We start from the raw sequence: 20,279 nt of genomic DNA, 5'->3' as shown, positions 1-20,279 counted from the left end.
ACAAATCAGTCCCCATACAAAATCCATTGAAGTTGAAAAGTGTCCCCAGATTCATTGGAAAACAATCTGGTAACCTTACATTATTGGCAATTGTTAACACAATAACTCAATCAGTGTTGCTCCGGGCAGTTGCTAGATCAGAATTAGCAACTCATTGGAAAGATACAAACCACATTGTCACACCACAAGTAATAATAAATGAATAATAATAATAATATTTTTATCCTGCCCATCTGACTAGGTTGCCCCAGCCACTCTGGGTGGCTTCTGACAAGTGGCTTCATAGAGTTTGGCACGCCACCCTGTACGAAAAACTGGCACGGCTGGCTCGGCTGATGTGAAGCACAACCAAAAAAGGCCAGTTTTTAGTAATCTGGCAACTTTTCATCAACTTTATAAACAAACAGCAAAGCTTGCGCTGTCCTAGAGGTGATGCTTCATTCTGGAAAGGATGCATTCTTAATGTGGTAGAACTAGACGGAATTTCCCTTCTCTATCTCCTTATTTTACCGTCTCTCCTGGACTCCCAGCCAGAAAAAGTAAAGGTGCTTGCAAATAACTCTTCCCTTTGTTGATGTGACAAAAGGTTTTTATTCACGTTGTATGTTGCACATCTCTTTTATGTCTGTAAAAATTTCAGTTAAAATATTTTGAATGGGGGAAAAAGCAGCTGCCTTATCCTGCTTCAAGCTGCTGATCCGCCCAGACTAGTATTGCTGACACTGACTGGCAGCATTCTCCAGGATTTCAGGTGCCAAGGATTGAACCCAGAGCCTTCTGCAAGCAAAGCTGCTGCCCTGCCACTGCGCTACACAGCCCTTCCCCTAACAACAAGCTGCCTCATACAGAGCAGTTTTGTCAACACGGGCTGGCAGCCGTACTTTGGGGGGACTGGATCCGAGCTTTCTGCAAGCAAAACAGCTGCTCGGCCCTTTCCCTAACAAGAAGCTGCTTTATACGAAGCCCACCCAGACTGGTATTGCCGACACGGATGGGCAGCAGCACTTCGGGTTTTCAGATGCTAACGATGGAACCCGAGCCTTCTGCTGCTGCTCTGCCACTGCGCCCTTCCTTCCAACAAGGCGCTGCCTCATACAGAGCCCATCCAGACTAGTATTACCGACACGGGCCGGCAGACACTTGAACCCGGAGCCTTGTGTAGGCAGAGAGCAGCCCTCTTTCCCCCTACGGAGCTGGCGAGCAGGGGCGCGGGGAGAGCCCTGCGACCTCTCCAACTCCTGTGCGCTCTCGGGCTGCCTCTCCGCGCTTTCTCCTCCGCCCCTGCGCGCCGTTTCCTGGCGAGGCGAAGAGCCGCCTCCGAGGGTGGGAAAGATGCGGGGCGGCGGGGCGGCGGCTCGGCGGCGGCCCTCCTGCTTACACAACCCCGGCCGCCTTCCGCCGTCGAGGACCGAAACCCGGCGCTAGAAAGTTTCCCTGCGCGCCCGGGCGCTTCTAGCCGAGCGCGCCAGAGCGCCAACTTCTCCCTCCGACGACGCGCCCCGAGGAGCCTTTCGCCGCCAGAGCGCGCGGCCCGCCCGGCTCTCCCGCGGCCCCCGAGGGGCGGCTCCTCCTTCCTTCCCGGACCCGGGCTGCCTTTTACATAACCGCCCGAAAAAGGCGTCGCCACCGCCGCCCGGGCGCCTGGAGGGGGCGAGGCGAGCTCGGTCCCTTCGCCGCCGCCTTGTATCTCTCTCTCTCGACGAGGCGGACTCTCCTCGCTACTGCTGCCGCCCCGGCGAGGGCTGTGGGCGGACGGGCGCCGGGCAAGGCGCACCATGGGCCACGGGACGAGCGCCGGCTTCTCCTCCAGGTAAGGGGACCCCCAATTTTCTGCCGTTCCCCCTTTTTTCTTCCCTCGGAGCAGACCGCTCACCTAGCGCGCCTCTGCTCCGGGAAATACTTCGAGTTTGGGTTTACAGTACTTGCTTGAGGACTATCCCTCCGCCCCATAAAAAGGGCATCTTTGTGTATTTTGTTCAGAGTTGATTGCTCGAGGGCAAAACACGAGCCCGCCCCCCCAAAAAATGGGGTTTTCCCCTGTGCTGTAGTACAAAAAAAGAGTGCTGCTGAGCATGGACAGAGTGCCCATTCCTTAGTACTGAGGAGCTGTTGGCTCAGGATATTAAGGGGTGGGCAGGCTGAGCTGAGGTGCATGGAAATTAGTCCTGATGGGAAAGCTGCCCCTGTTGGATTTCTGACAGCTGGGTTTAGATGTGAAGCGTGCAGGATTCTTGCAACTACTTTTCCCTGCTCTCCTGAATACATTGGGGAATGGCTGTGATCTGCCATCTTGCCTCCCTCAATGCTTAGTTTACGGGCATTTTTTACCCCCCCAATTCACCCTAAGATTTTGGGGGGGGGGCGGGCTCGTGTTTTGCCCTCGAGCAATCAACTCTGAACAAAATACACAATACCTATGCACAAGCAAGAAAATATACAACAAAGAACACACACCTTAGAATAAAAGTCGTAATAAAACGTAACTTTAAAGTGGGACAACTTATATTAAATGGAATACAGTGGTACCTCGGGTTACATATGCTTCAGGTTACACACTCCGCTAACCCAGAAATAGTGCTTCAGGTCAAGAATTTTGCTTCAGGATCAGAACAGAAATCGTGCTCCCGCGCGGTGTGGCGGCAGCAGGAGGCCCCATTAACTAAAGTGGTGCTTCAGGTTAAGAACAGTTTCAGGTTAAGAATGGACCTCCGGAACGAATTAAGTACTTAACCCGAGGTACCACTGTAATAGTCAATAATCTATTGGAATATAATAGCGCACAATAAAATTAACTCTCGAAAAACATCAGCAAATGATAAACAGAAATTCACTCTTAATAATTATGAAACCATGATCTGTAAGAATAACTGCAAGTCGCAAGGCATAACCGGTTGAAGGAACTTAAAAGCCCAGAAATAAGGTGGGCGGCCAAAAGCCAGGGTCGAGAAGTGAATCTTCGGCATTCCCTGAAATGAATGCTGTACAATGAAGGTGCCGGACAGGCGCATCTCTGTGGGGAGGTAGCCCCACACTTTAGGGGCTGCCACGGGGAATGCCCTCTCCCCCTGGGCCACCCAGCAATCCTGAAATTCTGAGGGAGATGGAACTACCCGAAAGGGTACCTGAGAGGGTCTGTAGCAAGCTTACCAGATTTTTTTCAATGAATATGGGGACACTTTTCAACTTCAATGGATTTTGTATGGGGACTGGTTTGTAAATCTGGGGACTGTCCCCGGGAAACGGGGACGTCAGGTAACCTTAGTCCGTAGGTGGTCTTTCAGGTGTTTGGGGCCTGAGTCATTGAGGGCTTTAAACACCTACGTGAGCACCTTGAATTGGGCCAGCAAACAAACCGGCAATCAGTTCAGCTATTTTACAAGGAGAGTTCTATGAGATGTGAAAGCAACCCAGTCGCTGCATTTTGGACCAATTGAATGTACGATCTTGTGCGTGGGAGACCTTCCCCAGACCCACACCCCTTTTAAATATATGAACCTGCCACCCCATTATTATTTTTTAAAATAATACTTATTAATTTTCCATTTTAACAATCCAGTCAAACCACATCATATATTCCAAATTATGCATATTATTCAATAACCCAACAGACCAAATATTATGCCAAATTCTAAAAATTTTCGGGGGGACTTCCCCATGTTCTGAGGTTGGGGGGCGGGGCGGGATCTGATCACCTCATACGTCTACTGCTTTTTATAATCATTCACAATAGTTCCCATAAGCCATTCTGATGTTAATCCTCATTACAATGGTACCTCGGGTTACATATGCTTCAGGTTACAGACTCCGCTAACCCAGAAATATTACCTCAGGTTAGGAACTTTGCTTCAGGATGAGAAGAGAAATTGTGCTCCGGCGGCGCAGCAGCAGCAGGAGGCCCCATTAGCTAAAGTGGTGCTTCAGGGTTAAGAACAGTTTCAGGTTAAGAACGGACCTCTGGAACGAATTAAGTACTTAACCCAAGGTACCACTGTATTTTCCGCAGCCTCTGAGTTGTTCCGGCAAGCGAGATAGCTCAAAACAGTATGTTTCTGTGTGATTTTCAAGTCTGTAGGTTCGCAGCATCGCTTCACAGACTGATGTTTCTGCCAAATCCAAAATTCTTCCCACTGCATATAGACGCCCAGTCTGTTCAGTCCAGATAAAATCCGATCAGGGCATCTGTCCAATACTTTTCCCAGACCAGTTGTCATTCAGACATTAGACTTTCCGGGGAAGGGTTTTAATTGAAAACCCGAAAGTGAAATATTGAAGACTCACCTCCCCCTGACCAGGTAATTTGATTTAACAAGCTGGTCGGTATTTGAACCTGCCACCCCTAAGTTGGGGGGGGGGGTTCTCTCTCCCTGCTGCCTGGCATGGGGTGGCCTCCATGCACCTGGATGCAAAATGTGCTGCTGCTTTGAGGGTTGCCAGTTTGGGCCAGGGAACCTCTGCCTTTTTGATTGGGCAGCTAAAATAGAACACAAAACACGGAGACACTTTTCCTCTCTTAACTTTTCCTCTCCGTGCCTGGAAAACCTTTTGTCTGCTAGATTTCTGCCTGTATAAAAGGTGAAAAGTTGGCAACTCTTAACCGCATGTGTGGCAGGGAGCAGTGGCGTAGCGTGGGGGGTGCAGGGGGGGCTGGCCGCACCGGGCGCAACATCTGGGGGTTAGGGTTAGGGGGCGCAAATCCACGGGTTAGGGGGCGCAAATTACTTGCCTTGCCCCTGGTGCTGACAACCCACGCTACGCCACTGGTGAAGGGTGCTGAGAGCAGTTAGGAGGGCACCCTATCCCCCTCCCAGAGCTACAGTTCCCAGAGTTCCCTAGGAAGAGGAATACACTGTCTGGGAATTGTAGTCTCTTTATAATGGTATGATACTGCTTTAAATGTATACAGTGCAGATGGGGCCTAACTCAGGTCAGTGGCGTAGCGTGGGGGGGTGCAGGGGGGCCGGCCGCACCGGGCGCAACATCGGGGGGGCGCACTCGCACTCGCAGCTCTCTGCCCCTGCTAAAATCCATGGGTTAGGGGGCGCAAATTACTTGCCTTGCCCCGGGTGCTGACAACCCACGCTACGCCACTGGCAGGGAGAAATCTTACAGGTGTTGATAGTTGTGAAGAACTGAGATGCGAGATGTGGTGGTGGTGGGGGAATGACTTTTAAAAGTCAGGCTGCATAAATGGGCAGAATAAATAAATACAACCAATACATTACACATCCAATGACAGCAAAATTTCAGCCTCTCAAATGGGTGTTCCCAGTTCCTTCATGTAACCCCCCCTCCCCACTGGGGCCCTTTGGTCCTAGACACAATCATGAACACACACACCCCTCAAATCTTCCCTGCCCCACTGCCAAATAAGGTTGCAGCAACCCTTCCTCTTCAATGACTAGAAACTTGAAAAAACCACACCAAAAAACCCACAAACTACGTAAATTAAAGCTGAGAATGTCAGGCTTCTTTTTTCTACGTGCAATGCTAATGTATGTGCTTTTGTGGAATTAGTCCAGCCATTAGTTTGCATTTGACCCTTCTCTGAAAAACAGAAACAAAAAAAGGCTTTAGTTGTCAGTCATTTCCTGTGTCTCCCCTTGAACCCACTGAGAGATTCTTGAAAGTCTGTGTTCTGAGTGTATGTGGGAAAAAGAAGAATTGGTTGGTGTGATGCTTTGGCCTTTGCTAGGCTGCCATGGTGCAAAAGATGGCCAGTGGCCTTGCTATGCCTTTCAGGGCTGCAGGACAGAGAATGAATTTATCTCCCCACCCCCCACAATAAGCTGCATGTACTGAAATTCTCCAGCCACAGGTGGCAAATCCGTCAATTTTGATTTCCAACGGTTCTTTTTTGTTGTTGCGATTTTTCTCTTTAGAAGTTGTCATGAAAATTCACCAGCCGTTTATTGTGAATCGTTCCTAATAACCAACATTTTAAAATGTAATTTCGCCCTGCCTAGCATAATGTTATTTCATTGCTATGGACGGTGTTAGGCAATCTTCCCCTTAGTATATATAAATTTGGCCAGAGAACTGGACCACAAAATTCTGAGAAGTGCAGATTTTGAAGGATGGCTGTGTTTTCTGGTTCAGGGTGATCCAAATTCCTCCCCCATTATCACTATTCCTCTTACACCCAATGCTACTCTGGTTAAGGCTCTTTTAGGTCACCTTGTAACCCTCTCCAACCCAACAAACACAATGTGCTTTAACTGTATTTTACAGGGGTCAGCAAACTTTTTCAGCCGTGGGCCGGTCCACTGTCCCTCAGACCTTGTGGGGGGCCGGACTATATTTTGGAGGAAAAAATGAACGAATTCCTATGCCCCACAAATAACCCAGAGATGCGTTTTCAATAAAAGCACACATTCTACTCATGTAAAAACACGCTGATTTCCGGACTGTCCGCAGGCCGGATTGAGTAGGCGATTGGGCCGGATCCGGCCCCCGGGCCTTAGTTTGCCTACCCATGGTTTAGATCTAAGAGGCAACGATATGCAGGGCCCGTTTAGGGGGCAGAGGATGCCCTCTGCTTTGGAGAATAGTCTGCTAGTTGAGAGCCGATGAGCCCCATCATTATATATATTTAGGTGTCTGTCAGAAACCAGATTAATTAAGATTAAGGATTTGGTGGTTATTTTGCTGAAATGATGTGTCTTCCGCAGGTATGTAAACACCCACCCACCCCCAGGTTTAGCTAGTTTTTTTGTTTTCCGGATCACTTGCTAGAATCTGTAGCTCCTTAGGACAATCCTAGTGGCTGTGAAGAAAGAGAAGAATTAAATCAGAACGTGGAACCATAATCTTGGTGGTCCATGAATCTGTGGTAGTAGTATCTGTGGTAGTAGTATCAGTCACAAAACTGTTCATTTAACCTCTTCATTCTCAGATCTTTGGCCGCATTGACTCATCTCACTCTGTTCCTGCCATTGATATTTGGAAGCACCTGGAGGGCAGGGACTTTTTCTTTTAATTGGCAATTAATTTGGGGCCCAAGATATAGGGAGTGTTGTTCGTTTCCACCCCACGTACCCACCCTATCAAGAACCCTGTGAGGCGGGTTAGGGCTGGAGGGCAATTTTCTGGGGCATTGTGGCTGAGTGGGGAGTTGGGATTTGAACCCGGACCCTTGTGGTCCTAGACCAACACCCTAACCACTTAACACCAGCTTTGGCCATGGTTTGTGAGAAAATACACTTCTGAATACGCAAAAAGTGGAGCTGAAGCTTCATTAGACCACTGAAGTTAGGATTTCTGCTCCATGTCGGAGCATTTATCCTACCCCTCACCCCACAATATTCATATTAAGATGACACCACCTGTACAGGTGACTGGCCTCTACAGGTGCCAAGGGATTGCAGCAACCTGAGGCCAGGATTAGCTGTCAAGGAAACTGGAGAAGAGGCCTTGAATGCTCCTACGGAGGGAGGGAAGTGCGAGGGTGCAGGAAGGGAGAAAAGAGAATTGCTTTGAAGCAGTCTGACATGCTATCCTGGCTGGGACTGATGGGAGCAGTTGTCCAAACCAACTGTCCCCCGGCCTGGTCCCAGAAAGCAGCGTCTCATTATAGAGCAAGAAGTGTAAGGAGGTGTGCGTGAATCTGAATTTATGATATGGTTTGTAGGACATGGCATAAGATTGAAATAACTCTAAATACGACATGAGACCCTCCAAAGATGAGCTTTGGTGACTATGGAACCAGCCAGATTCCAGCCCCCTGCTGAAAGGCATTCAGGAATAGCCACACACATCTGATTTAAGGATTAACACATGCAAATTTAGCTGTCAAGCAAATGCAGTCGTACCTTGGATCCCGAACGCCTTGGTACTCGGACACAGTTCTGGATTTACGTATAAGCTAAACAAGCTATAGCTTAGGGGCCCACTCTCTTGGGGCCCCCAAAAAAAGTTAAAGGGGAAAAAACCTGCATGTATATTTCCAAAATATACAATAAAAAACAAATAAAATAAAACCTACATACAGCAACAGTGGCAAATGGCTTTAGATACCTATTAGGTCCATAAATTACCATATAGCATACATTCAACACAAAAAGGGGACGCGGGTGGCACTGTGGGTTAAACCACAGAGCCTAGGACTTGCCAATCAGGAGGTCGGGGGTTCGAATCCCCGCCACAGGGTGAGCTCCCGTTGCTCGGTCCCTGCTCCTGCCAACCTAGTAGTTCGAAATCACACCAGTGCAAGTAGATAAATAGGTACCACTCCAGCGGAAAGGTAAACGGTGTTTCCGTGCGCTGCTCTGGTTTGCCAGAAGCGGCTTAGTCATGCTTGCCACATGATCCGGAAGCTGTACGCCGGCTCCCTCGACCAGTAAAGCGAGATGAGCGCCGCAACCCCAGAGTCGGCCACGACTGGACCTAACGGTCAGGGGTCCCTTTACCTTTATTATACCTAAAGGGACGTGGGTGGTGCTGTGGTCTAAACCACTGAGCCTAGGGCTTGCCGATCGTAAGGTTGGCAGTTCAAATCTGGAGTGAGCTCTCATTGCTTGGTCCCAGCTCCTGCCAACCTAGCAGTTCGAAAGTACGTCAAAGTGTGAGTAGATAAATAGGTACCGCTCCGGCGGGAAGGTAAACGGCGTTTCTGTGAGCTGCTCCAGTTAGTAAGAAGCGGCTTAGTCATGCTGGCCACATGACCCAGAAGCTGTACGCCGGCTCCCTCGGCCAATAAAGTGAGATGAGCGCCGCAACCCAGAGTCGGTCACGGCTGGACCTAATGTTCAGGGGTCCCTTTACCTTTTACAATACAAAAAACAGCAACAATTTGTTGTTGACAAAGGACAGCTGGCCCCATTACCTTCAGTAGCTTAGGGCCTCATCTGGCCGTGCTCGGACGTTTTGGCTCCTGAACGCCACAAACCCGGAAGTGAGTGTTCCGATTTGCAAACGTTCTTTGGAACCCAAACATCCAACGGGCTACTGCGGCTTCCAATTGGCTGCAGGAACTTCCTGCAGCCAATCAGAAGCTGCGCTTTGGTTTCCAAAGATTTTGGAATTCGAACAGACTTCCGGAACGGATTCCATTCGACTCTCAAGGTACTCAGCTCCTCATCCATCCACACGATGGTAAGGTGATGTAAAGGATGTCAAACAAAGACGCCTAGTTTCAGGTAATCGCTCACTATCAGCCATTCTTCACTAAGATGGGCAAGGTGAGAACCAGGCCAGGAAATTCCAGAAGTATCTATGGAAATCATTGAAATTTCACAATTCGCGCCCCTCTCCACTGGCGTGCCTTGGCAAAAAGGGTATTAAAAATAAATAGATGCAAATATTAATTGGGCTCTCCTAGCTCCAACAGGACAGAGCTTATTCAGCGCTCCTCTGGTTTGCTTTAAGGACATGTATACTTTCTTTTCTCCTCCTCATAGTGTGGGTTTATAGCAAAATTGCCATGTCCATTCTTCTGTAGGCTTTTAGACTAGTTAGGGAAACTTTCACTCCTTAATCAAGGTGTGTTAGATATTGTTATATGCAACCTGCTTAGACTGTAGCTTTGCTGTCTAAAGCAGCATTTTTATATATTCTGTCCCTCCTATTTTTTGTAATAAACCAAGCCTTTTTTGTTTCTTTGTGTGAGAGCTTCTTGTGGGCATAAGATTGTTGACATACACACCCATAAACAAGCACACATCATAACTCCAGCAAAAGATCTTAAATCTCTCAGCAGTGTGCAAATGAATATACACCTGAGTGCTGGCTGCGTACCTGGGAGTCCAGGTAGACACTCGTAACAACAATGTCTCTTGGGCGAAGCTGGCCCCTACCATTAAGCCGAGTGAGGCAGCTGCCTCGGGTAGCTGATTTGGGGTTTTCCCAAAGGACAGCAAATTATTAGTTAGCCGATTTATTACCAGCTGGGGCTGATGGGAGCTGTGGTCAATAGACCCACCCCCTCCTCAATCATATTAGCCTCATTTCCTTGTAAAGCCCTCTGAGTTAAGGGCTACAACTGCATCTCGCAGCACAGCAGAAATGTTGGTGGGTGTGAAACAACCATCGCAACTCATAGCTACGGACAGCCTTACCCTCTATGAATTGTGGAATATATCAAGTGAATTGTCTCATTCTCCTGTTTTCTGCCTGCTGGAAAAGTCACTGTGGGCAGAGCGGGTCAGGATGGGACCGGGTGTGCCTCCCTCTGGGATTATGCATTCCAGATCATTGGTAATTGGTTTCAAACTTCATATGTGGGTGGGGATTGTAGTGCATAAATGCAAATATATATAATATATATATATTTTATATATATATATTAAATATATATATATATTAATCATGGAAGCCATCGAGATAGAGAAACACCCTCACAACATGAACAAGCGTGACGACACGTCCCGCCTGCCAGACATCTGGAAATTAGCCCTCCCCACAAAAACCGACACCAGAACCAGAGGCACACAGAACGCCATCTCCAATCAACCACACCAGACCCAAACCCAGACCCTCTCCACAGATAAATTACAGACACCATCCAGTAGCCAAACCATAGTGGCACCTCCGGATGCTGCACCCCCCTGCAATCCCTACACAGATCTGGCTGGCACAGGGCACAAAACCACAGCTCGCCCCTATACACGAAGCCAAGCCAGAGCACAACTAAGTGCAGTACAGCTATCTTCTCAGAAAAACTTTTCACAAGCTCAAGAGGTCAAGACACGAAAGCTTTAGCAACTAATCCACACCTAATGACCCTCCTAAGTGGTACTCAGAATATCACTCAAGTAATCACTCAAGATATCCCTCAAGTAATTAATGAACAAAAGAAGAAAAGGCACATTAACCTGGGAACTTCCTCTCTGCCCAGAACGTTGGAGGCTATACACCACACCCCCTCAACAGTATTTATAGGAACTCAAACACTGAGACCCTGCTCTGTTCTAGTAACAAGAAGCCGAAAGCACCAGCCTGAAGATGACGAGTGAGACCTCGTCGAAACGTCGCCTAGACACCCCAACTCTTACACGGGAAGACACCCGAAGACACCAAAACCTGCATATATATATATATATATATATATATATATATATATATATATATATATATATATATATATATGTGGGGTGGGACAATGCTAGAACTCATTTAACTTGTGCTCGTTGCTAGTTTATTTATGGCTCACACTTTTAAACTTTTTTTAAAAAAGTTTTTATTATTATTGACTAGGTTTGTGGGTAAGAAGAGCAGTCTTTGGATAATCTCTGCAGTCGGGTTTGTGATTTTGGTGCCTTCCCCTCCCAGCACACTTTCCCCCCTCATTCTGGTCATATGAGAGCAGAGCGGACTGGGTTTCTCAAAGGCTTATTTGTCTGGAACGTCCTCAGTGGGTTGCAGGTTAAAATGAAAGATCGACTCCCTTTTCTCCTCCCATCCCCCTGGGAGCTGATGGCATATCTGGATAACATCCAGCAGGATCATCTGTGAGGGATTTGCCTCGGCCTTTTTGAAGTTTCAGAGCCTCTTGTTGTGACTTGCTGGTATCATATGCCGGGAAGATTAAGGATGGATACAGAGGGCCGTGGCTCGCAATTCTGGAGGACTGTAAGAAGTCCAGAGCCAGGGTTCCTGTGTCCAAGTCTGACATGCTAACCATGACAGCTAAATGGAACCTCCATAGCCCAAGGCAATGTACCTCTGACTATCAAATGCTGAGAAGAAACAGCAAGGGGAGGGATTTGGAAGGCTGCTTAGTTCTACCAAAATTAACAGGCCAATGTTTAAAGTATTAAAAACCTGCAGATTGAGAGGCTGGAAACAGGCATACTTCACCAATCAACAGTGGTATTGTCTGTTCTCCAAATTCAATACAAATACAGTCGTACCTTGGAAGTTGAACGGAATCCTCCTGCAGCCAATCAGAAGCCCTGTCGGAAATTCGGCTTCAAAAAAATAGTTCACAAACTGGAACAGTTACTTCCAGGTTTGCAGCGTTCCGGAGCCAAAACGTTTGAGAACTAAGATGTTTGAAAACCAAGGTAGGAGTGTAATGACGAATTTTTGTTAGTAGTGAGGGGCCTTTTATGAAAAGGTGTGTGTGCATGAACATACGCACACTTTGCACTTTGGAGAAAACTTTCCGTGTCCTGTCGTGAACTTCCACGATACACCTTTCCCTACTTTTCCTTGCAGGGTCAGCATTTATTTTTACAACCTGTTGGCTGAAAGCCAGCTAAGTGGATGTGGTTGTTTGCAGTGCCCGGGTTGGCTGCATTCTGGGGACGGGTTGGTGTTTCTCAGAAGTTGGTTGGCGGTTCTCCGAGTAGATCAGGAACGGTGGGCATCTTGTGTTTCAGGTTTCATGCTCAGCCAGAGGTTGGGTTGGGGAGCTGAGCAATGGCGACACATAGCAGGCCTGGCCAGTGTGCACTTTGTGGCTTCCCAGCACCGTCCACAATGCCAAGATGCTCTGTGGCAGGCCCATCTCTGTGGCAAGGGTTCCCTCAGCGTGGAAACAAGGGGTTAGTACAAGCAAGCAGCCAATTTCTTTCCTTCTGTACACTCCTGTTCGGTTCTCTTTTCTGGTTCTGCTCGTCCTCCTCCTTTTCCCTCTCATCTTTCTTCTGCCATTGCTCTTTCAAAATCTTTTTCTCTCCCAAAGATTGTTGCGGTGAGCAGATGCAATCCATTCTAGGTCAGACCTCACGATCCTATTGCGGCTTGAACATCTCTCACTGAAGACTAGTGAGCTATTGAATATCTTCCTATATACATTAAAATGTAATGCTGTCATCACACAGCCCCCATCAAAGGATTTCTAATTGCATGGGGCAAGAAGGGGAGGCTCTAGGGGAGCTTAATGGGGGGGGGAATAGAAGGGTAGTTGGGGAGGGGAACAGGCAGCCCTACAGCTGTACAGTGTGTGTGTCTTTTGTATATATGTTTGCTGCTTCATGCACTCTGGTGTTGCCCCTGTGTGCCAAGGGAGGGGTTCTCATTGAGAACCCAACAGCCCCAGAACTTCAGACGTCCCTGCTCTTCAGGAGCATGAAATGTGCTTCCCCCTGCCTCCATCTGAGGAACGCGTCAACTTCCCCAGTCTAAAAAGAGGAGAAGTTGGGAGTGGACTTCCTCCTATAGTGCTCGCTAGAAAAAGCCATTGTGTGTTTTTTTTATTTTATTCGGCTGGCAGAAGGGGGAATCTTTCAAACGGTTCTATTTCGGTGCTGCGCGGCTGCTGTTGCCGCACGTCAACGCTGCCCTTCCTAGTGCGTGACCGGGAACTCTGCGCTCACAAGTGGGGGGGGGGGGCTCCACTTTTGCACCAGGAGCTTTCCTTCCCAAATGGGTGGGCCTCCCCCTCCGGCCAGCGCGTCCATAGGTGCCAGTCTGCCACCTGCAAGGTAACGGTGCACATCTTGTGTCAAATTGGGGCGGGGTCCTTCCTTTACTTTCTCTGCTGCGCTGGAGTGCGGGGGAAGCCCCTTCCCGAAAGTGCGCTTGCTGTTTTGCAACTTTTGGCTGTGCCACTAAGGCGGGTGGGGTTTCCACCGCCGGGTGGGCTATTTTCAGTGTGCACGAGTGTGTTGTTACGACAATCCTGGCTTTAAAATAGGAGTTTCCACAAAGCTGCCATATCTAGGTGCGCTGATACGTAGTTGTCCGATGGGAAGGAAAACCCAAATATGGCACCTCTCCTTTGGAAGAGGGAGGACCAATTGTTGTTGTTTTGCAGGGCAAGGGGTATTGTGGTGCTTGGGGGTTCCTCCTGTTTAACTACGACCGGTGGATCCCACCTACCCACGCTCTCTCCCCTACCCCCACCCGTTTCCCAGTGACCACTGGAAGGCTTGAGGTGAAGCACGAGGCCTGGTGTGTGGAAGTGAGAGCAGTTGCTGAGTCATCCACAGGCTGGTCTCGCTGATAGACCCAGCAGGCGGGGGCCCGGCTGGGGGGCAAAGAGCTCAGGCGCCCGACCAGGAGCGGAGCACGTTTGCGTGCCTTTCTGGGTTCCGGATCCGGAGCGGATTGGAGGCTTCTGGCGTTGGCTTCCAAGTTCTGCCGGCTCTTCTGGGCCGGGTGGCTCGCCCCACCTGGGGTTCGGCCGCCCAGAAGCGTGGTGGCGTGGTATCTGTGGGGGTCCTCCCATCCACGTGGTGCCCCTGCTTCTTCCTTGCGTTCGTTCTGACCAAGGGCATGTGAAGTTTCTGCACCACCAGCAGCGTAAGAAAGGATCCTCCTCGTCTTGCTATCTCCTTCGCTCCAGCTCCCGGCCTGCTGCAGCTGACTCTCTCCTCGCTTTGCCCATTATCGAGACCCCTGCTTCTCAGATCGCTGCCTGCTATGTCTTCCTGCCCCCCACTCCGACCCCGGGGATGTCTTGCCACTCAGGCCTGCTCTTGACACATGCCAGACCCCGGTGGCTTTCCTCTTCCCGGGCGAGCTCCCAAAATGTCGCACGGCTCAGCGTTTTGTGACTGACCCTTTCCCCCTCGGAAAGTTCCCAGCCGATCTGAAATCGCAACCCATGCAGCCACTGGGTGCTCCGTGCAGCAGCCCATTCCGAGCGTGTGATTGTTAAAGCAAGCTTGCAATCTGGGCGAGCTGTGAATCAGAAGCGGGGAACCTTTTTCAGCCTCCTGGGGAAAGTGGGGGGTGCCAGGGGGCCCCTGTCTGTCAGTGGTTGATGGAGCTAGATTCAGAAGTTGGCATAGCTACTTCTGCAGTGGGCAGAACGCTGCCGTTTACAAGACTTGGATTGTGATCTTTATTATTTAAAGGACGCTCTCTCTGCCAGCAAACTTTCCTCGAGAGGCGTTCCCGTCAGTTTGCCTTTAAATTGCAAGCATGGGTTTTCTCGAGGAAGTCGCGAGCCTGCCTGCAGAGAGAGGCTGCCCATGTGCTGCGGACTGGGGCGGGCAACGAACGCGCTTCCTGCTTGGAGTGGCGTGCGCTGCAACGATAAAAACACTTTTGCAGGATGAGGAGAGGGGCTTGCTGGGAGGGCGTCACGCTCTAGAGCCAAGTGGGCTGCGAAATCCCATGCCTTTGTGTAGAGACAGGCCTTTGAGAGAGCGCTGGACTTCCTTGCACAAACCTGAGAGGCTTGGGCAAGGGCCGGCCCTACCATTAGGTAGAGACGAGGTTGCCTGCCTCAGGCAGCAGGTGCTTAGAGGCTGCGAATGAGGCGCTGGAGGGACAGAGGGGTGCTTATATGTCTCACAGCATGCCTGCCCCCCGCTAAGCTAGCCGGGTGCCCTCAGGTGCACTGTAGTACAGGATATCCCATTGCAAAGTGTGGAACTAAGACCACACTCACAGCATTCACTCAAAGCACTATGATACCACGGTAAACAGTCACGGTTCCAGTTTCAGAGTTCAGGGACGCATCCCAGCCAGGTACAAGCCCTCAAGGAGAATGCAAACCAGGACTACAAGCAGGCGTTGCTTGGGAGAGTGTCTTGCCTGGAGAAAAGTCCTGAGGGTCAGATCCAGAGGCTTTCAGGGCCAGCTGTGTGGAAGGTTCCCCACCCCTCCTGTATGGGTGGTGGAGCAGATACTTGAAAACGTAGCATGTCTATTCCTTTTCCTTGGAAGAATCTGGTCTGTGTGCAAAACGGGGGGGGGGTGTCAGGGGGCTGCTCTGGGAGACAGATGTGGAGTCTGATAGCCAGGAATAACCTTCTCCTATAGATGGTCAGGGATCTATACAGTGGTACCTCAGGTTACATACGCTTCAGGTTACAGACTCCGCTAACCCAGGAAATAGTGCTTCAGGTTAAGAACCTTGCTTCAGGATAAGAACAGAAATTGTGCTCCGACGGCGCAGCAGCAGCAGGAGGCCCCACTAGCTAAAGTGGTGCTTCAGGTTAAGAACAGTTCCAGGTTAAGAACGGACCTCCAGAATAAATTAAGTACTTAACCCAAGGTACCACTGTATTGCAGTTTTTAAGGCTATACATTTACAACCACATGCATTTATTGCATTTTAATATTGCTGTGTTGTCTCTTCCCTAACCCTCTCCTCATAACGACCCTGCGAGGTAAGTCAAGCTGAGCCATAGCAACTGAAGGTTGCCCTTGAGCTGACCTTGGAACCTGAATCTCTCCAAATCCTAACCAGACACCCTTTCCGCTCAGTTTCACTAACTAAATAAGAGGTTTTGGGTTTAAAATGTCCTTGAAAGACAATGCAGGGATGTTCTTCTTGGGGGACGCAAGAACCCTACCAGCTCACTTTTGGTAAACCACTTTGAGTTTCCTTTCTTCTTCTTTTTGCAATCAGACAGTGTGTAAATCTTACGAAATAAATAAAATAAATGGAAACTCTCCTGAAGGGAAATCTCTTGAAATTGACCCGTATACCTTGGGTTACATATGCTTCAGGTTGTAGACACTTCAGGTTGCAGACTCCGCTAACGCAGAAATAGTACCTCAGGTTAAGAACTTTGCTTCAGGATGAGAACAGAAATCACGCAGCAGTGGCGGGAGGCCCCATTTGCTAAGGTGGTGTCTCAGGTTAAGAACAGTTTCAGGTTAAGAACGGACCTTTGGGACGAATTAAGTACGTAACCAGAGGTACCACTGTAGTCAGAACTGGCAGTGTCTATGAATTCAAGTCCATTGTTGCTCCTGTGGCATTATTACTCATATTACTACTTTTGCCATTCATTCCTATTGCGGTTGTGTTCTCGTTTTTCCGCAGCGCCCCCCAATGTTTCCGGCCCCTGTGATGAACGGGCTCCCTGCCCCGCCAGGTGACCCCGCGCACCCCGGCGGCTGGAATGAGTTTTGCGAGCACCATGCCATCTCCACCGCCAGAGAGCTGGCCCGCAAGTACCTCCTGTTTGTCAGCGAGAACCCCCAGCACGAAGTCCTGGCGGCCGAGAATTTCTCCCTCCAGTTCGCCGACCTTTTCCAGCAGTACTTCCGCAACGAGGTGAAGGATGGCTTTGCCATGAACCGGTTCCGCATTCTCCCCTTCAGCAGGGTGCGGGATTACCGGGAGACTGGCCGGAAGCAGCCGGGGGGCTCCCTCGGGGGGGTCGTGGCCAAAGCCGAAGTGGAGCTGGCTGACCAGGCCGCCAGGGGCCCGGAGGCCCACCCCCGAAGCCTGACCAAGGCCTGGAGCTCAGAGGACCTTGCAGGAACGGCTTCCCCCTTGGCCACGAGGAGACCCTTTTCCCTGGACCGCCTGAGGAGGAGTTGGCGCAGCTTTTTCCGCAGGAGGTCCTTGGAGCCGGCCCCTGGAGGAGGGGAGATATTGGACTCCGTTTCAAAGCCTGGCCTTGCCCGGAAGTTCTTCCCGTGGGCCCTTTCGCAAGACCCCTCTTCTCAGATTCAGAAAGAGGGCAGTCTGAAATACTGGATGGTGACCGAGGCTACGATGGACAGCGGGGCTTGCTGGCAGAGGTGCCGGCTGGTTTTGCGGAGAGCGGGGGCTTTGGACAACGACGATTACATCCTGGAGGTGTTTGATCCCCCCAAGGTGAGTGAAGGGAGCCGCTCCCAGACGCCTCTCTCTCTGTCTCAATGGCTTGTTGCGGTTTTGGTTGCCTTGGGGAAGCTGCTTGCTCTTCTGAAGCACAACTGTGCCTTGTTTCCAGTAAGCAGAATTTGTCTCTTACTTCATTTTCATTCATCCTCGTGGCAAGAACCACTGAGGTGGGCCGTTTTGCCCAGAGGCTTTGTCTGTTTCCTACGGCGCACAATTATATTTCCAGAGTCCTACTGCTAGTAGAGGGCAAGGGCTTGCTTTACGTTAGGCATAGACAAACTCCAGCCCTCCAGATGTTTGGGACTACAATTCCCATCATCCCTGACCACTGGTCCTGTTAGCTAGGGATGATGGGATTTGTAGTCCCAGACATCTGAAGGGCTGGAGTTTGCCTATGCCTGCTTTAGATGACTCTGTGCTTAGAGAAATTCACAGGGAAGGAGCAGCTTATCAAGAGCCGGGCCATTGTCACGGCTTGGCATGGGGAGGTATCTGTCCAAATGGTTTGTTGTCGTGCTGGCACTTTGCGTGTGGGAAAGGAGACCCATTTTTGTGTGTGTGAACCTTCTACTAGAATGGTGTTGTTGTTGTTTACGTTTTCTAGACCGGTGAGAAGGACCTGGTTAAACGGTGCTTGCCCTAGTGAAAGTAGTGATCATCGTTTTCCCAAGGGAGGTGGGTTTGCTGAAAGTGAAACTGAGCTGGGGATGTTGGTGGGGAGATGTTTTGTCTCTAGGTCTAAGCTTAGATGTGGGGTAGACATCGCCTCCCCCACCAGGCCCTTTTTCAGTTGTGCATTCATGGTGGTTTTGAGGCTGCACAATGCAATCCCACTTTCGGTGCAGTTTTGCAACTGCAAGAAAGTTTGGGGGTGCTTTGATTTTAATTGGCATGTGTCTCGCCAAACCAAAAATGATCAAGGGTGGTGGTGTGACTCCCCTATAAAGAAAGGTCGCAGACTTGGAGACGTTTTGGTTTCGAGAAAAGGAAAATAAGAGCCGCCATTACAGAGGTTTATGGAGAAAATGGGCCGAGGAGAGTTTTCATCCTGTCGTAACACAGGAATTTGTTGACATCCGGTGATGCCAAACGTTGGAGGAGCCAAATAAAAGGAATTTGTTATTTACACAGCCCACAGTTGTTGTTGTTTATAAATGTTTTTATTTATTTTCAAAATTGCAAAAAAGCATAAAGATCAACATAATGTAATATTTGGCTTGGCAAACATACAATCCGGGCAATGCATGCTAGAATCAGAGTCCATCAGCTTATTCCAAAAGCTCTCCCACATCCTTCCATGTGTGTTTGGTGGTTTTCTTGCATGATCTTCGTCTCTTATAGCCTGTGAATGGCTACCAGGAGCTACAGAGTGATAAACGATCAGATTTTCCTTGTGCTGCTCATACGTCAGTTTTTCTGCCAATGCTACCATACAGAAACGAGTGCAGTCGTACCTTCGTTTTCAAACAGCTTAGCTCTCGAACATTTTGGCTCACGAACGCTGCAAACCCGGAAGTGACTGTTCTGGTTTGTGAACTATTTTTGGAAGCCGAACGTCCGACGGGACTTCCGCGGCTTCTGATTGGCTGCAGGAGCTTTCTGCAGCCAATCAGAAGCCACGCTTTGGTTTCTGAAAGTTTTGGAAGTCAAACGGACTTCCGGAACGGATTCCGTTCTACTTCCAAGGTACGACTGTATACCAAGATTCAGTATTTAAACCCTTTGCCAATTTCCAGCACCTAGCAACTTACAGCCGTGCTGCAAGTAGCAGAAGGAGCAGCTGGCCTTTATTGGCGAATCTCTTGCCAGGATTTCCCTGTGTCCCTAGCAGCGCCAGCGCAAGGGATAGAGAGATGGGCACACAGGTAGGTTGGCCGTATTTCATTAAAGACTTTAGACAAGGGTGGTCCAATGCATGGCCCTCTGCAACATATGATGCCCCCCCCCCAGCCCTTGTCCTGCCTTCCCACAGTCAGGTAAATGAGGTGTTGGGCTTTGAGAAGGAAGAAGAAGAAGAGTTTGGATTTGATATCCTGCTTTATCACTACCCTAAGGAGTCTCAAAGGGACGCGGGTGGTGCTGTGGGTTAAACCACAGAGCCTAGGACTTGCCGATCAGAAGGTTGGCGGTTTGAATCCCCGCTACGGGGTGAGCTCCTGTCGTTTGGTCCCAGCTACTGCCCACCTAACAGTTCGAAAGCACGTCAAAGTGCAAGTAGATAAATAGGTACCACTCTGGCAGGAAGGTAAACGGCGTTTCTGTGCGCTGCTCTGGTTTGCCAGAAGCAGCTTAGTCATGCTGGCCACATGAGCTGTACGCCGGCTCCCTCGGCCAGTAAAGCGAGATGAGCGCCGCAACCCCAGAGTCGGCCACGACTGGACCTAATGGTCAGGGATCCCTTTACCTTTACCTTTAAGGAGTCTTAAAGCAACTAACAATCTCCTTTCCCTTCCTCCCCCACAACAAACACTCTGTGAGGTGAGTGGGGCTGAGAGACTTCAGAGAAGTGTGACTAGCCCAAGGTCACCCAGCAGCTGCATGTGGAGGAGCAGGGAATCGAACCCAGTTCACCAGATTACGAGTCTACCGCTCTTAACCACTACACCACACTGACTCTCGGCATGAAGGAGGCATGAAGGCTCTGACAAGGCCCTGGAGTTCCTGTGCTTCCTTCCCCAAGCCTAGTCAGTGCACCCCAGCTTTGCAAAGGAGGTCGGAGGGCTCGGGGACCCTGTGAAAACCTCGTGCCTCCTTCCTGAACCCCAACACTTGGTATGAAACGTTGGACCAACACGCCAGCACATGGTTAAACTGTGGAACT

At 49.7% G+C, this 20,279-nt stretch overlaps 1 protein-coding gene across 2 annotated transcripts in view; it reads left to right on the top strand.

The window, feature by feature from the left end:
• Window positions 1-593: 593 nt before the first annotated feature.
• The window catches only part of SH2B3 (SH2B adaptor protein 3), a 74,980-nt gene continuing 55,294 nt past the window's right edge, over window positions 594-20,279 (top strand). The window contains exons 1-2 of one of the 2 annotated variants that reach the window (XM_081203046.1): window positions 594-1,810; window positions 16,667-17,449. In XM_081203046.1, the coding sequence (XP_081059172.1) occupies window positions 16,676-17,449 (774 nt within the window). In that variant the 5' untranslated portion in view covers window positions 594-1,810; window positions 16,667-16,675. Of the gene's footprint in view, window positions 1,811-12,998; window positions 13,365-16,666; window positions 17,450-20,279 lie in introns of those variants that run through there. The other variant, XM_081203045.1, reaches the window with a different exon arrangement.

This window comes from Podarcis bocagei (assembly GCF_964188305.1).
Source record: "Podarcis bocagei genome assembly, chromosome: 7".
Lineage (NCBI taxonomy): Eukaryota > Metazoa > Chordata > Lepidosauria > Squamata > Lacertidae > Podarcis > Podarcis bocagei.
The sequence above is the reverse complement of the archived record's forward strand: the minus strand, read 5'-3'. Positions and strand labels throughout refer to the sequence as shown.